The sequence below is a fragment of the Lepisosteus oculatus genome, chromosome 9, assembly GCF_040954835.1.
Source record: "Lepisosteus oculatus isolate fLepOcu1 chromosome 9, fLepOcu1.hap2, whole genome shotgun sequence".
NCBI lineage: Eukaryota > Metazoa > Chordata > Actinopteri > Semionotiformes > Lepisosteidae > Lepisosteus > Lepisosteus oculatus.
The window spans coordinates 46662367-46679751 of NC_090704.1; the positions used below are offsets into that span (position 1 = coordinate 46662367).

The 17385-nt window shown below is 51.6% G+C and overlaps 2 protein-coding genes across 5 annotated transcripts; both read right to left on the minus strand.

The window, feature by feature from the left end:
• Nucleotides 1-350: 350 nt before the first annotated feature.
• Nucleotides 351-5662, minus strand: LOC102687977 (E3 ubiquitin/ISG15 ligase TRIM25). 2 transcript variants are annotated; one of them, XR_011190527.1, is made up of 7 exons: nucleotides 5015-5662; nucleotides 3985-4080; nucleotides 3323-3553; nucleotides 2845-3022; nucleotides 2477-2560; nucleotides 1159-1818; nucleotides 351-1055 (listed from the first exon to the last, which is right to left on the minus strand). XR_011190527.1 is itself a non-coding variant. In XM_069194658.1 (6 exons), the coding sequence occupies exons 1-6, from the start codon at nucleotides 5546-5548 to the stop codon at nucleotides 1298-1300; spliced, it is 1644 nt and encodes a 547-aa protein (XP_069050759.1). In that variant the 5' UTR covers nucleotides 5549-5662; the 3' UTR covers nucleotides 351-1297. The 2 variants fall into 2 exon arrangements, 1 of the variants encoding a protein (XP_069050759.1); XM_069194658.1 differs by having other exon boundaries at nucleotides 351-1818.
• A 500-nt stretch (nucleotides 5663-6162) lies between these two features.
• Nucleotides 6163-17170, minus strand: adap2 (ArfGAP with dual PH domains 2). Of its 3 annotated transcripts, XM_069194660.1 has the most exons (11): nucleotides 16275-17170; nucleotides 14421-14551; nucleotides 14037-14128; nucleotides 12922-13010; nucleotides 12494-12606; nucleotides 11457-11603; nucleotides 10710-10793; nucleotides 10011-10073; nucleotides 8736-8813; nucleotides 7627-7855; nucleotides 6163-7466 (listed from the first exon to the last, which is right to left on the minus strand). In XM_069194660.1, exons 1-11 carry the CDS (start codon nucleotides 16360-16362, stop codon nucleotides 7438-7440), a joined length of 1143 nt encoding a protein of 380 aa, XP_069050761.1. In that variant the 5' UTR covers nucleotides 16363-17170; the 3' UTR covers nucleotides 6163-7437. The 3 variants fall into 3 exon arrangements, with proteins under 3 accessions (XP_069050761.1, XP_069050762.1, XP_069050763.1); XM_069194661.1 differs by lacking the exon at nucleotides 8736-8813; XM_069194662.1 differs by lacking the exon at nucleotides 16275-17170 and having other exon boundaries at nucleotides 14401-14466.
• Between the last annotated feature and the right edge of the window lie 215 nt (nucleotides 17171-17385).

Below are 17385 nucleotides of genomic sequence, written 5' to 3' on the forward strand. Positions count from 1 at the left end.
CAAGTTGTCAGTAGACAAAACTCGTGCGTTGTCCAATCTGGACTTCTGACATCTTTGGTTTGGGTTCAGATCAAAGTGTCTGGCGGCAGGAAAAGATCTTGATTCAGGACTTTCCTAATCTATCCCAGCGTCCTTCACACACTTGTCTCCCGTCTGTACGGGCCTGTGCTCATTCTTTTAAAGGGAAAATGAGTTTAAGAAGTGAGAGAAAACTATATTTTACCGAACAGATTCAAATCTGAGGCAACATTTAGACATTTAGACAGCCTGGGCGAATATTAAAGTTCCTGCTGGTCCCTCTTTCTTTAAATTGTGAAAATGTGAAAAGGACACAAAAGAGCTAGTCCACGGGTTTTTAAAAATATTTTACTTGTACCTTGGTGCTGCCAGTGTTCTTAAAGACAACTCTCACATCCGAAGAAGGCTCTACAGCCAAAACATTGTCCTTCCTTTCTTCTCTTTTCAGCAGGGAATAAACCCTTAAAATACCTTCTACATGGAGCAGCACAATGTTTTTAACAAACTTATAAAATGTACTGTATATGTATTTGACAAAGGAGTTCTCTTTTACCAATGGCACTTAATAAAATATGATCCAGTACCCATCAATAACCTCTGGTGTTTGCTGTTTTGACGTGTCCATTAAGAGTTTTATTTGCTTTCACTGCATCCTCCTGTCTTCCAAAGACAAGCTGGCTCTGTTAACTTGTGTCATAACTGTCCCCGTGTGCGTGTGTCTTGTGCATATCTGTATGTTTTCTGTGTGTGTTGTGTGCGTGTCTGTGTGCTCTTTGATGGACTCTTGTGCTGTCCTGGGACATGTTCCATCTTGGCACCACTGCACTGCTGGAATCCTGACACATTCAGCACCTGAGAGCTATAGGGTAGACAAATGAAGCTCATGATGCTGGAACCCCTCCAAAGAGTGAGCTGCACCTCTGAGCAACAGGATTACTGTTCCACCCCTACCTGTATAGACAGCACCCCCACCAGGGCCGAGAGGGTACTGCAGTCTCTGCCCCCAGGACCCTTCACAGGGCTGCCTCTACAGCTGCCTGGAAGGGTGAGATGAAAGATAGATCACCCCCCAACCAGAAAACAAAGTTAAAAATAACATATTAATAAAATACAGATAGAGAAAATACTTCATGTTCGTACTTAACAATCCTCCATGGCTCTATGATCACTCCAGTGCTCTGCGGAGCACAGGGGGCCACTGGGTGAACAAAGTATTTGACACAAATTGATACATTTTTTTCTCGGAAGCACACAAGAGCAGGATCCGTCCTCTCGGGCCTCAAGGCCCAGCGAAGCTCAGAGTGTTCCCTTGCTGCAGCCCAAACAGCCAGAAGGCGGGCCGCACCGGTTCTGTGAACTCGGCCTTGTACGAAAACAGCAGGGTCTCGCCTTCGGCCATGCTGTAGAAGGACAGCAGCCCCTGGCCCATGTCAAGGTGAACCCTGACTTTGCTGACTTGGCCGTGTTTAAGGGGCTCCTCCGTGTTTCGGTGCCAGACGGACAGGCGGGACTTGCTCCACTCCAGGCACCAGGACAGCGCAGTCCGGCCGAGGTTCTCGCTGGGGCCCAGGCGGGAGGACGCCACTCCCACCGCCCAGCCGCTGCTGCGCCCTGTGTCCACCTCCCAGTAGTGCTCCCCCTGCTGGAACTCCTGCGCGCCCAGCGCCTGGCACACCTCGAAGCGGACCCGTCGGGCCGGAGAGGCCCGGCCGCGTCTCTGCACCGTCACGCTCCGGAAGTTGTCAGAGAACACCAGGTCCCGGTGAGCCAGCTCGGGAGCGAAGGTGAGGAACTGGAAACCTGGGGGAGAAGAGGCAGCGATGCTGATTACTCTTACTTCCAGGCAACTGTAGCAGAAGGACAGACACAGCGGGTGCAGACTTTCAGAGCAGACACAGTGGGTGCAGACTTTCAGAGCAGACACAGTGGGTGCAGACTTTCAGAGCAGACACAGTGGGTGCAGACTTTCAGAGCAGACACAGTGGGTGCAGACTTTCAGAGCAGACACAGCGGGTGCAGACTTTCAGAGCAGACACAGTGGGTGCAGACTTTCAGAGCAGACACAGCGGGTGCAGACTTTCAGAGCAGACACAGCGGGTGCAGACTTTCAGAGCAGACACAGCGGGTGCAGACTTTCAGAGCAGACACAGTGGGTGCAGACGTGTTTAGAACAGACACAGCGAGTGCAGATGTGTCCAGAACAGTGGGAATTCTGAAACATCAGTAACAGTTGAGTGATTTTCCAATAGATACACATGAATCCACTGGGAGGAAGTTGTACCTCCCAAGATAAAACTTGATAAGTAACAGTATGTTGTAAATGGTTTTTGTGCAGTTTTAGATGAAATCATGACAATATTTTTCTTCACACACATACAAACAGGAATTCTGAAAAAATGGAGATTTTGCCCCCTGGGCTGGGGGCATTGGGGCTGTTTGCCTGCTGCGCGTCACTCACTCTGGGAAAGAGCCTCCGACTGCTCCTGCCCTCCCACAGTCTCCAGCTCCATCCCCTCGGGAGACACATCGGCTCCACCATGCTCTGCGGAATACAGATATTCACAGGCCTTTCAGCTTTTACATTGCAGCTGCCTCCTTCTCTAAATCTCACCAGCTGGCCCTGAAAGTGAGCTTTAAAGGAGCCACAGACCTTATCGCCTTTCCACAACTCCAGCCTGAAGTCAAGACACGCACTAGTGCAAATTTGTCAAAAACAAGAAAATCTTGAGACTTGCCTTCAAAGAGTCTGATTTTATGTGGGCAGGGGGAGAGAAGGCCATACATTTCAATGTGAGAAGAAAGTGCTTTTTAAATAACTAAGCCTACCTGCAGTTTCTCCAAGGTTAACCTGTAAAACGCTCAAGGCTTGGTCTAATCTCTTTCCAGCCTCCTCCTTTAATTCAGCTACTGCGTCCAGCACAGCTGCCATGCGGACTTCGTCCGGAGACACGTCCCCCTCCTCGCGAGACAGGCAGCCGTCCGTGTCCACCTGCGGGATGTCAGCCTGCGGGGAGGAGAGGAACAGATCAGAACACTGTGCTGCACCTTCTGAAGGCCGGAGTCCCCAGAGGAGACAAACAGGCCTTCCCTGCCCACAGCACGACTCACAGCAACAGCAAGAACTCGCACCTCCAGCCCCCTGTCCACTGGCCCACGCAATTTAACCTTTCAGCTGACAGCGGGCAGAGTAATGGTTGTACAAAGTCACTGCCAGTCACTAGGCAGGAAGAGCCCAGGTTGAATGTCCATGATGTACACCTTTCTGTTCAGCAATGACCCTTACAGAAAGACAGATCAATCACACCTGTATCACTGCAGAGCAGCTCCCGGTGTCCACCTGCTCCATCTGGGATCTGGCGTTCTTCAGCCAGCCCAGTCTCTGCTCCAGGAGGGCTACAGCGCTGCCTATCCTCCACTCAGCTGCCTTCTGTCTGGCGTTTAAGACATTCATGGCCTCGCGCTCTCCCGCCTCGATGGCCCTCTTCAATTCACCGAACCCCCTGCAGAGGGCGTCCTTCATGCCTGAGGCAGAGTCCTACAAAACACCAGGCTTAAAAACAGCTTCTATCCCACTGCAGTGCACATCCTCAACAGCTGACTGCAGGGCCTCAGATTCAACACACATCTGCACTTTCTGCATGTTTTTTTCACTACTACGTTTACTGTTCTCCACAACACATTTTTTCTGTTAATATTCACTATGTGTTTGATGTCTACGTTGTGTGGTGTTGTCTGCTGCACTGTCTATGTCCCGAGAGTTCAGCGCGAATAAGAAATGTGATGTACATATGGCAATAAACTCCTCTACTTATAGTGTATGTCTAATACTAGCAGTTGTGCAAACCATTAACGATGACTTTCAAGAAAACATCGAAATTCATTGCAAACACAATTAATATCGCTGAAAGAGAGAAATAAAATAAAGACCACACTGCAGGAGAGGCCAAAGAAAGAGAACAGACTTACTGAGATCTCCTTCCGGCTCTTAACTCTTTCAGAAAGAATCTCCTCCACTTGTTCTATTTCTGATGTCACAGTCTCCAGGCTTCTCTGCAGACAGGCCTGGAAAACACACACTTGACAATGAATGAAGGACCATAAGATAAGATCACTTTATTGGCCAAATTCAATTTCTTGCATTAGGAATTTGTCTTTTCGCAAACCCCAGCTTGCTCTCCATGAGACACACAGACACACAGACAGGGACAGAAGCCTGGGGTCAGAGCGCAGGGTCAGTCATTTATACAGCACCCCTGGAGCAGCTGGGGTGAAGGGCCTTGCTCAGGGGCCCAACGGAGTAGGATTCCTCTGCCGGCCACGGGAAACGAACCGGCAACCTTCCAGCCACAGGCGCAGATCCTGAGCCCCAGAGCCACCGCCCTGCCCTCAATAAGGAACATCAGGAAGGGTGACTAATGAGAGGAGCAGTCCGGCCCGTCTGGCCCGTTTGGTAATTAGTAGCTGACTGGTGCCAGGAACAAAGCCAGGGTATCAGCTTCAAACACATGGCTGGGGAGCTAGTTCCACACTCCCACCACTCTTCAGGTAAAGAAGTGCCTCCTGTTCTCAGATTTTAATGCTCTTTCGCAGGGTTTGCACTTGTGTCTCTGGTCTGTGTTTCACTGTTGATCCCCAGGATGTCCCCTGGGTTAACTTCGTCTATCTGTGCCTTTAAGGATTTTGAATACTTGAATGAGGCGCTTGAGAAAATCATACTATCAGCCAGATAGGCTGGCGGAAAGGCGCGCATACACAACAGTCTGACCCCGGGCTTTCGCGGTTGTGAAGCTCCTGGGATTTTTGATCCAGTCAAATAGGTGCAGCAGCAGAATGCAGTAATAATTTAACTTGTTAACATGGCGAGGCTGAAGTTCAATACACGTAATAAGTAATTGAATACTGCGTTTTAACTTCGATGCACGTTTCCTGCTGCTCAAATGTACAACTGACTATATTAAAGAGTAAAAACAAGTGTCTAAGAGGACCTTGCACTTGCCTTCTTGCGCTCAAACTCTTCCTCGATGCTCCCCAGCGCGCAGTCCGGGTGCTGCGGCCGGCACAGGGCGCACAGCAGCGTGCCGTGCCCCGGGCACAGGTACTCGCACGGCCGGCGGTGCAGCGCGCAGGATTCGCCCAGCCGGGGCGCACTGCTGCCGGACTCTCGGGGCTGACAGGTCGGGCAGCCATCAGAGCCGCCGCTGCCGCAGGCCGGACACTGGCCATCCGGGTCGCTATCCCTCGGAGACGCGGACGAATCGCGCTTTTCGGGACTGCGCCTCTTAAGAGTTTCGACGATACGGCAGATGGCTACGTTCTTCGTGAGCTTGTGATCGGGTCGAAACGTATCTTTGCAGACAGGGCAGCCGAATTTCTCCTTCGTGTACGGGACGGTGTAGTACTTGACAATGCACTCCATACAGTAGTTGTGGCTACCGCAGGTGGCTGTGATGGGATCTCTGAGCATTTCGTAACAGATCAGGCACTGTAATTCGGCAGTTAAATCGTCGTAGGTGCTCTCATGCGATGCCATGGCGGCTCACAAACAGAGGACTGTCAGTGGGGAAACCGAAACTTCTGCTCAAGGCAGCAGACTACTGTTCTAACCCTGCACTCTCGAAAACACAGGAAATATTCGCAACCATGATTAAAACTACATATCCCATCAGGCCACGCTGGACAAAATATTTTTTTTATTGGCTGCTGGGAACTGTAGTTTAACTAGAAGGAAAGCTTTGCTTGGCAGCTCTCTTTTTCAACGTGAACACAAGAGGGCACCGTTACAATATTAATGATATGTGTCAACTTGAAATTCACCTTAAACCGTTTCTGGGTTCCAAACAGACACAGCACTGATATTAAAGTGAAAATCAGAGTCTGGTTTATGATTTTATCCAGTATCTGTGGATGAGCACTTGAATGTGAACAATTAACTAGTGTCTGTGACCTGCACAGGGTCAGTGTGTCCGCAGGGGGTCCAGTCCTGGTCCTGCAGGGTCAGTGTGTCTGCAGGGGGTCCAGTCCTGGTCCTGCAGGGTCCCTGTTTCTAGGCTGAAGTTTGTTGTATCAACATATTTCTTGTTGTATAGATATACAATGTGTGCATATATCTCAGATTGTATTTTAAATAGGCTTCAGTACATCTGCTTTTACTCTGGAATAAGATAAGATATTTATTGTCCCCTGAGGGAATTTTTTTATGGAGACACAGCACTCCTGTACATTTAAATAGATTGCAAACAAAACAAAAAGAAGAAAAGAAAAACATTGATACATATTCTCATCACTTAATTGGAAATGTAGGTGGAAACATTAAGATTTATTTTTTTTAATTCAAGAGAGCATTTCATAGTACTGAAATCAGCGATAAACTGATCTGTGTTCCTCTTCTCAGACTACGGCTGCCATCGTGCTGAGGGCTCCCGCTCCAGCAGAGGACACGGGTGTGTCCGGCCCACCCTGACCGCCTGCTGCCAGCTGTGAGTTCACACCCTCACACCCTCACACACAGAGGCACAGAGACGGGCGTCCTGTCGGTTTCCTTCACAGGACCCACAAAGCCCTCGGCCCTTTAAACACAGGTACGGCCGAGAATCCCAGACCCGGGTTCGGGAGTGTACCCTGGCGGGGCTGACAGTAACTGTATCAGTGAAGCAGCTGACCGCTGGCCTGACCTGAAAACGGGGAGACCGTCTAGCTCAGCTGACCCAGGGCTGATGACTTCAACTCTCGAACTGGGGTCTCCACCCGGTCTTAGTGAGCCCCCAGTCAGGTGACCCCTAAATCCCTTAAATTTAAAGATGAGGAACACTTGTTAATTAAATTGAGCAAACTCCAATCCTTGAATTTTGTACTCGATGTTTCTATATTACTGCATTTTAAAATATTACTTAATTGATCACAACCAAATTGCTCCAAGTCAGTAGAAGAGTGATGCCTGGTGCCCAGTCCTGAAGGGCCACAATGTTTCTGTTTTTTGTTCCAATCTGCGTTCTTAAGTCCCCCAACTCAACTATTTAATTCACCCTTATCCCTTCAGCAGGTAAAAGAGGCCTGAAATCCATCAGGACTGGGCTCTGGACATTCCTGCTTTACAAATCGATTATTTGACAGTTGTCTTTAAAGTCCGCTGGGACGCCGCTGTCCAGGACGCGGCCTGAAGCTCAGTTCTCTGGATCGACCTGGACCTGCACTCACAGGGAGAGGAGGAATTTCTGACACCACATGCGACTCAAGCAGGAGGACAGGAGACAGTCGTGCTTCGCCAGTCTCTTTTCTCCCAGTATCTTCAGCGCCCGGGGTCGCTGTGCCAGGCGCGCCTCCTCTTCAGCCTCGCTGCTCGCCCCGCGCCGCCGCGCCCGAGAGGGGCAGAGCTGCCCTCTTGGGAAAAACAAGATCTTCCCCCGTCCTTCCTGTTTCCCGTCATCTCCTCCGCCTCACGTTGGCTTCCGCTGCGGAACATGGAAAACGGCCGATTTAAAGCCTACATACTGTATGTGGTGCGATTGTGTCGAGGTGTCAGGGCGCAGGCGGTAGCGTGCCGGAGTGTCAGGGTGTCGGGGCGCAGGCGGTAGCGTGTCGGAGTGTCGGGGTGCCGGGGGCGGTGCTCACTGGTGTAGTCCTGCGGTAACATGGGCCGAGCGATGACCTGCCGCAGCGCCTCCAGCCACTCCCTCTGGTCCCGCTCGTTCTCACACATGAACAGGAACTGCCGGTCCGGCGTCTCCACGGCGATGCCATGCTTCCACTTGTTGCCCCGTGCGCCCCGGGGCTGGGTCTGCTGCACCCCGTAGCCGTGTTGCTCCGTGCCGAGGAAAACCGCTCCCAGCTCCAGGGCGTCCTGAGCGCGGCAGGGCGCCCGGGGGAGGACAGGAGAGAACAGAGGAGCACACCTGATTATTCCGCAGCAGCCCCGGCACAGGAGTACGATTCGCCTGGAGGCGCTTCGTGAGTCGCAGAGCTGTGGGTGTCCGAAACAAAGTGCCCCGAACAGGGATCTTAGGTTCCACTGGCTACAGTGTTTAAAAAAATCGATTCAGGCTGAAGAGGCTCTGCGACTGACTGCAGCCCTTGTGAATCTGGGGCAGACTGGGGTCTGGAGGACAGGGGCTGAGAAAGTTCCAGAAGCAATTCACACAGCTGGTGCGAAACAAGGGAGGAAAAGAGACAATGTCCAAAAAACCCCAGATAAGACTGATTAGCAAAAACACAGCTCCCGACCAAAAAGAGTGCTCCAAGGGCACAAACTCCACTCTACTTTCTGAGTCTGGGCAGTGCTGACACCTTCTTAAGGACTGAAAACTGCCCCACCCACCTTTCTGATCCAGAAAAAGGATCATCCCCACATTTTAAAGCCAGTGAAGCAGCAATTGTCCCCTTGTGTCCTGATGCACACAGAAACAGGTGGGCTTGTGGAGGGAGACACTGCTCACAGACAGCATGTTGTCACCTCTGTCGGATTGCAGTTTGTACAACTGGAAGCATCATCAGCACCTCAACTGTAAATAAAGATACTTACTACTATTTACGAAATAGTAAATATCACCAGCTCCTTGACTTCTGTGCTAGTCTTGCTGATCATGAGTTAAAGGAGGAAGGAGACTACAGCAGATTACTGACAGGGTATAGAATAAGCACCCTGGCTGCAGTCTTTCTCGCTGAGCTCCCAGAGGTGTGTGCTGCCTACCGTGTCTGAGGAAACCAAGAGAAGCAGCTCTCACCAGAGGACCTTTGAAGTAGAGCAGTTTCCTGTTATGACAGTCCAGGATGAACCACCTCTTCTTGAACGGCTCTCTTTGCTATGAGACACAGAAGTCACAGCACTGTGAGAGGCAGCAGAGTCCTTTCACCCCCGCAGTGTCCTGTCACTCCACTCCGCACACTGGCTGTGTCACCGACGTGACAGACCAGCCAGTCATCTCACTGGCCCGCAGACTGACCGGTCACACTATCTCACTGAGTGACCGGTCATCTCACTGGCCCGCAGACTGACCGGTCACACTATCTCACTGAGTGACCGGTCATCTCACTGGCCCGCACACTGACCAGTCACACTATCTCACTGGCCCGCACACTGACCAGTCACACTATCTCACTGAGTGACCGGTCATCTCACTGACCCGCAGACTGACCAGTCACACTATCTCACTGGCCCGCACACTGACCAGTTACACTATCTCACTGAGTGACCGGTCATCTCACTGGCCCGCAGACTTACCGGTCACACTATCTCACTGGCCCGCACACTGACCAGTCACACCATCTCAATGAGTGACCGGTCATCTCACTGGTCCGCAGACTGACCAGTTACACTATCTCACTGAGTGACCGGTCATCTCACTGGCCCGCACACTGACCAGTCACACTATCTCACTGGCCCACAGACTGACCAGTTACACTATCTCACTGAGTGACCGGTCATCTCACTGACCCGCAGACTGACCAGTCACACTATCTCACTGGCCCGCACACTGACCAGTCACACCATCTCACTGAGTGACCGGTCATCTCACTGGTCCGCAGACTGACCAGTTACACTATCTCACTGAGTGACCGGTCATCTCACTGGCCCGCACACTGACCAGTCACACTATCTCACTGGCCCGCAGACTGACCAGTTACACTATCTCACTGAGTGACCGGTCATCTCACTGGCCCGCAGACTGACCGGTTACACTATCTCACTGGCCCGCAGACTGACCAGTCACACTATCTCACTGAGTGACCGGTCATCTCACTGGCCCGCAGACTGACCAGGTGTCTCACCGGCCAGGGCTGAGGGCCCAGAGACATTATTCAGGATGTCCCCCCATTCGCAAACTGCAACAGTATCTGTGAGAGCTTAAAGTCATGGAAACAGATTCTGTTTTAACAAAACGATTCCTTCATGAGACAGAAAGACAGATGAGAGAAATCTGAAATATTCTGGAACTGAGGGCTGTAGTCGGCATCTTTCCAGGGCGGACCGAACACTGATCCGTTCGGAGATCACATACCATCGGGCCGGTTTTCTCCATGTAACCTTCTTTCAAAAAGCTGCGGGTGACCCAGGGCAGCAGCTGGAGGCAGAGACAGACCGTGAAGAAAGCAAAGTGTTTTCTTTAACAGATTCTCGGAAATAAACACAAATGCGATTCTTAATGCAGGTTAAAAACAGAAATGTTGTGGTGATGAATAAACCAACTCAGCTCAGGGTCTGTATCTAAATATAAACAAGCAGAACTTCTTTGGCTGAAGCAACATTTGATCAAATTTCTGAGTGGCCACAGGAAGTCGCAAGCACAAACACACTTACTGAGAACTGGCAGAGAGATGAAGTGGCTCAAAATTGTTGTTAAAATTCGTTTCCTGGTTAATACAGTTGTGATGGGCTGACTGAGCATCATTCTGAAAAAAACTTTTCTAAAACTCATCTGATTTTAAAACAAAACCCTTTAACTGAAAAAATGAAATGAGTAAAAAAAAAAATATTAACATGGTTCTGTGGGCTACTGTGCACGTTTTGCGTTTTGGGGTTCTTTTCACATCTCACTCTCTGCATGAGGGCAAGAAAGGCAGTGTGCAACACTGCTGGTGACACTGATGAGAAACAGCTGTAGAGATGTTACTGCAGCCTCGCTGTCACAGTGGAGCCTCACATGGCTTCACCCAAACTCTGCTCGGCCCCCCCACAGCCCCCCCACAGCCCTCCTCACCTCACTGCTGCTGGTGGTGGGGAACGCCATCTTCAGGTAGGAGAAGCGGGAGGCTCGGATGGCATTGAACCAGTTCACGATCTCCTGGAGCAGGAGAAAGGGTTTTCATGTTCAGACCCTCAACTTTAAAACGGAGAGATGAAGGGCTACTGGCCAGATAGCCGTTTATTCTCAGTTTTAAAAGAGATGCAAAAGACAGCTTGTCCTTTTGGGAAACTGGAGCCTGTCCACCCCCCCACCCCCCACTTGGCAGACAGACTGAAGGACTATAGTGATCCACCTGCCAAGATACCAGACTGCACCAGTAACCTGCCCCACTGGCTTTCAGCTTTGACCACCAGCACCAACTGTCCCGGGACACTGGCAGGAGCACTAACATCTCCACACAGGCCTGGGCACCACCAAAAGCCCCAGGCAGCACAGAGATTCTCCACCAGGGCGCCTTTACTTCCTTTACTTCCCCTGCCTCAGAGTAAAAAACCACCTCCCCCCCTTACAGGTCCAGGGCAGGTGAAGATGTTTTCCAAACATCCGAAGGTGCACCTCAGCTCATTCACAGACTCTCCCGCTGCAAAACCCACAGCTCCAGCAGGGGGCAGGAGAGAGGCTGCGCTCACCGCTGACGGTGCAGGCTCAGCCCCAGAGGCACTGTGCCCTGCTGTCTGCTGCACCACTCACAGGGGCTTCACGGCCCAGACCCCGCCCAGACCTGGCCCAGACCCGGCCCAGAGCAGGAAGTGCTTCTACCTGAGCGTCGTTGTGGTACACAAATATATTTCGGGTGTGCTCGTCCTGCAGGTAAGTGAGCTGCAGTCCGTGGGCGTGACCGATTTTGTCCGGCTGGAAGGTGGCGTTCAAGTCCTTGATGTAGATGATGGCTTTAGGACCCTTGGACTAGAGGAAACAAAGACTCCTGTCAGTGAGGCCTTGAGGGGTAGAGAGTGCAGCTCCTGCAGACAGGAACTCCTGCAGCTCCTAAAGCCAGAGCAACAGCAGGGAGCAGACCTGCTCTCCGGAGCTTGGCACTCAAACCTTGCCACCCGAGCTCACCAACCACATCAGGTCATTCTATTCTTCACGTGTATCAGTGTGCGTGTGTCTGTGTCCGTGTGTGCCCTGCGACGGACTGGTGTCCCATCCAGGGTGAATCCTGCTTTGTGCCCTTTGCTTGCTGGGATAGGCTCCAGCTCCCCTGCGACCCCGAACTGGATAAAGTGCTGAGAAAATGGATGGATGGACATTTTTACAGTGAAGGACTTTCGCTTTTTTAACATGCAACATCCTCATTGCGCAACTGAAGCTATTTTCACTGTACGTATCTGCAGCTTGGATTGAATATTTTTCCTGTAGCTAATAAAAGATACAATTCGTCACACCGTTGAAGTATCCTTTGTTTATCCAGTGGTGCGTTGGTTAGTCTACTAAACTGACATGGCAAATTAGGGCCCAGCTCAGCACACTGCTGGACAGCACCTCTGAAACACCCTGCGGATACAGATGGAGAGAATTTCTTGCACCAAACTGGCTGCACGTCTGATCCAGTGAACGGGCTCACAGCTGCAGGTACGTACAGTATTCCTGCAGGTATTTGCCGTGCAGGTGGTTTGTTTTGCAGTGGATTCTGAGAGCTTGCATCAAGCTCCAGTGCCCCTCTCTGTTCCTGAGCGTGATGTCACTGTGCTCTCCTGCTCTCTGCTCAGGTCCCTAGAGTCAGGCTCCCCCGGCTGCAGGCCTACCACGAGCTACAGCCCCTCCCTCTGCAGGCTCACAACGGCTTTACTCACTTCTTCCTTGGTGTAGTACTTCAAGGTAAAATCGCTTTCAGACAGGATAAATTTTCGTTTTAAAAACTGCCCATTGTCCTTCCCCTTTTTCCAAAGGACTCCTTCATAGGAGCCTGGAGAAACAAACCAAAAAAAAACACAGAACAGATTCAACAATCCTTCTTCTTCTGAAGCATGCATCATGTGGTCTCAGAGCTCCAGGCTGAGTCCAATTCCGTGAGTACAATCTCAGGAGAAGACAAGTGGACACTCACAGAACTTGACCAGGATGCATACACACATTTTAATGCGCTGTTCACCACACGGCACTGCAGGAGCCCCGGTCGGGGGCTCCCTACGACCTGAAGAGGCAGCAGCTGGCCTGGAGCCGCTGTGCGCTGCAGGGGAAGAGGAGTAAAGCTACAGACACAGGCAGGAAGAGGCTTTACCAGAGCCGTAGGTCTCCTGGCGCGTCACCTCGTCTCCGGTGAACTCTCTGCGCTCGTACTTGGCCCTGATCCACTGCTCCCTCAGCACCCTGTAGAGAAACACGCCGTGAGCTCCGCAGCCCCAGGCCCAGAGCAACAAACGCACACAGAAGCCGAGGTGAGCATTTTGATCTGGTTGTTGTTTTGCATGAATTCTCTATATTTTAATATGCTTTCCCATTGCCTTACTGGTGCAAAAAGACAAATTCCTAATATAAGAAATTGTATATGGCCGATAAAGTGATCTTATCTGATTAGAATATCGAATATTTCACTTGCAGGGTGAAGGAATATCTGTGCAGAGTGTGCTCAGACTCAGCGAGAACAGATCCTTCGTGTTTCTCCTTCTGTGAAGGGAACTGCTCGCTCTATTTTTATCAGGGCTCTTTCTGTAACTCTACCCACTGGAAAGGCTTTTCTTCCTCTGCTTCTGTGCTGGCATTCTGGGTCATTGTTCTTCTGCTTCCCTAAATGACACCACAACTGCAGAGTTGCATTTCTTTACTGACGCAATCTGATGAGGAACGTTTTTTATTTCAGCTGATTAAGCAAAAAATGAAACTCTTTAGTGGGATTCACCCAGCTCTCTCTTGACTCCAGCGTGTTGTCGGCCAGCCCAGAAGAGCCTTTGTCACAGATCCATCTGACGGGGCTTGAGCCCAAGAGCACGTTAAACTCCCCACTGCCAGGACTGAAGCCTCTTAGGCAGCTCCCTTCAGCACTTCCCACTGCAACTGCCCTAATTGACTCCTCATTATTTCCTCTCATTTCATCAACAGAAGTGCTCTCTCCAGTGGCTCTGTTAAAGTAAAGCTCTTGTCTGATTCACCTGAAAGGCGAACAACTCAATTCAAGGACAGAGCTATTGACCTTCTATACATGCAAAACAGGGAGTTTTAAAGGCAGCATCTTGCCTCGTTGCGTCATGAAAAGCTGTTTCTTTCCTCAATGGGTCTGCACTGATATGATGATGTGTGCTGGCGGCTGTGTGAACGAACCCCTGTGGGGTTTCATCAGGAAGCGAAATGCTCAGACGCTGGCGGTGTGACGAGAGCGCGCCCCCCATGTGTACTCACGCGCAGTCGCTCTGCAGGGGCCGGTAGTAGAAGAGGGGCACGGCTCTCTCGTACCTGGCCCTGGCCACCGCGTTGCCGCTGGCCTTCATGAACTGCAGTTTCGGACGAGAGGGAGAGGAGCGCATCAGAGAAACGGGGGCCGACAACGTGTTTCCTGGCTCAAGCAGGTTGCTCTAAGGGAGGCGAGAGAGGGGGCAGACTCCCGCTGCACAGCGGTTCGGTCTGCTCCACTGTTGCCGGAAGAAATCAATAAGAAATCTCGCAACTGCTTGAATCTGGAGTTTTCTCTGAATAAGGTCAGGACGTGCGGCCCCTACAGATGGGTTACAGACCCACGGCCGTGACTGGACCCCTCCCCCCGGACCTGGACACCTGGACCGGTACCTCCACCAGCTCGTCGTCCCAGAAGTCCAGGCGGATGGACTTGACCTTGCTGACCCCCGACAGGTTGCGGTGAGTCCCGGAGCAGTTCAGGCAGATGAAGATGCCCAGGCTGTAGGACGCCCAGTCCGGCTCTGTGGGGGGCGGAGGAGACGGGGAGAGACGTTACTCTCGCGCTGCGGAGACGGCAGCAGCCCCAGGCTGGCCTGGCTGGTTTCCTCTAGCGTGAGGCTGGGCTCTTCACTGGGACCACAGTCCCGACTCTGAGCTGCTGAAGGAAACGAGCGGCCCAGACTCGCCGGTGTGTGGGCGGAGCAGCAGGGTAGCAGGTCGTGTAGCCGCAGACGGGGGGCTGGGGCTGCTCCCCTGAGGAGGGCAGCCGTTCCCTCAGGCTCGCTGAGCAAGGGGCAGCAGGCGGGGCTCCGGCTGGGACTGTGGAAAGGCGAGGCGAGTCTCCCGCGGCCGCAGCCTCAGACCTCCACCTTGTGCAAGCCTGATCAGATCCCCGGCCAGCGCTCTCGTCCGGCTCACGTCCCCCCCGACCCAGACTGGCTGCTCAGACCTGCGATTCGGGCGGCTCGTTAATGAGGACACTGCAGCCCAGCCTCCTCTGGAACCCGGGACCTCTCCCCGTACCCCCCAGACCCCCTGAGCTCATCATCCTCACCGCTCCTCCTTGGGGGGGGGGTTACTGCTGCGGCTTTCATCTCCTCCACATCTTTCGCCTTTTACTGAAGATTTCCGTGGAGAGGAGCCTGAATGAGTTCCGTGCAATTTCTGCGCCCCCCAGCCCACTCGCTGCCCGTTCCTCCTTCCTCCGCAGAAAAAGGGGAATGGGAACTCAGGACTACCCCCCTAGCCCACCCCGCCCCCCACACATTCTCAGCTTTGAGGAAACTACACACCGGGTCTGCCTTCTCAGGGTGTGTCGGAGGCAGGTTCCTAGTTCTTAACTGTACCAATCAAGTCACTTCTTACAAGAATAAGAAAATGAAATAATTAAGATAATTAAGGAACACGTGATTCTAAAAAAATGCATCAGCCACTGAAGAGCGCAACAATCTAGAAAATTCTCCTTTTTAAAAAAAAAAGGTTCATTCAAACGCTTAACGCCCATTGGTGACACGTCGTAACTCACTCGGTGTTTATTTGCATAAAGAAAAAAAAACAGAACACAAGCATCAGGAGACGTCGCCTCGGCTCGGAGTGAAAGTTTCTCGTCAGCACCTTCAGGTTCCTCGTTTCACTGCGCGCTGGGGAGGACCTGCGGACACGCGGGGAAATTGCGCGTCCTGCCGTGTGGAGCTGCGCTCTCTGCTGGACACCGAGTCATTATCCCTCCAGGGGGGATGCTCCCCGACAGCTGAGCTATTCTACCCGAACCCTTCAGCCTTTTGTTTTTGCCAGCACGTTAAGGGGGAAACATCCAGATTTAAGACTTTTCTTCATAACAAAATAAAAAGTTCCCGCAATACCGCTCACACGGGGTCCATTCCTGTGTCCTGCAGCTCAAACCATCTGTCTGCCCCATTTCTACAGGGCACAATCAGAAAAACTTGCCAGCCGCCAGAGTTTAACCCCTCCAGTATTAACCACTGGTGCCCAGTTCACTGTGCCACCGAGAAGTGTCTTCAGCTAGAAGCGGTGAAAGACTACGAGAAGCAAGATTCATGTTTGTGTGGTAACTCAGCGCTGCGGGATAATCACTACGGTCCCGGACTCAACAGCCCCGCAAATCAGAACACACTCTGTGTAAGCGCGCTATGGCCGTGAGCCGTGACTATTTCTGCTTGTCTTCGGAAAGGTAAACCCGAGCCGCACGTCCAGGGCCGTGCAGGTGCGCTGCGCGTCACTCACCTGGCGCTCCGCAGTCTGCGCAGGTGCTGTTGTCCGGCTGCTTCACCAGCTCCAGGAGGATTTTCTTGTTTCGGTCCCGGTTGGCCATGGTCGTCAAAATATTTCTTCCTTATCAAATCTCTCCCCCCCGCCGCCGCCGCGTCGGGAGAACTTCGGTCTACCTTTGCCGCGACACGTTACAGTGCAATGCATTCAACGGGCTTTTCCTGGTAAACGCGCTGAATTCGAAAAACGTTTCCTCTTCAAACAGTATAATTTAAAGCGGGTATAAGAAGTATGTATTTAAGTAATGAGCTGATAGCCTTGAAGAAATATTCCCCCGCGGTATACCGTTCCAGGATTGTCGGATCTTGGCTGAGTGAACTGTAGAAAACCAGACCATTCCCTGTCTCTAACTCAGTCGTGTACTGCCGAGCCGCGCTGGTCATCCAGACACCCCTGGCGGAGAGGCGCCCCGCTCTGCGCTCCTGCCCCGGACAGCCTGCCGGCCGAGGGCTGAGCTCTCGGGTCCCCACGCCTGCGCACTCAGAAACACGGCGGTGGACGAGGGGAAGTGAAATACGCGCTGCTAGGCGACTCTTATATAACGAAGAACTTAGGGAAATACATTTACTGGCGTTTATCATTTTCATGTCAGAGGTGACAGTTCGCGCCTTGCCGCGGCCTGGGCGCAGTCGATACACAGTAGTACACAAAAAAGAATAATTTGGAAAAGAACGGGGATTAATAAAGATGTATGTTTATGGGTGCAATTTGATTTTCACTACAAAGGGGTCGGTCAACAACCCGTCAGCGGCACAATTCCCTATCATTTTCAGTATAATTCCAAATTATTACTGCCTACAAGCCGGACCAAATTTGTCCCGAACGCGAGCAAAAAGTAAGACGTGTTTGACGTGTCCTGCTCCACGCAAAAGCACTAGAAGCATGACGAATTTAAATGCAAAGGTTGTTAAGTGGGTTTTGTATAAAGAAATAATCAAAATTAAGAAATCGAAGTTAGGTTCTTGTGAAATAATACAAAAATCAGCAATTACACGAATGGACTACAGTATGAAGAGCACTTCGAAATAATTGGTGTTTATCAGCAGCAACACATTTAAACCGGTTT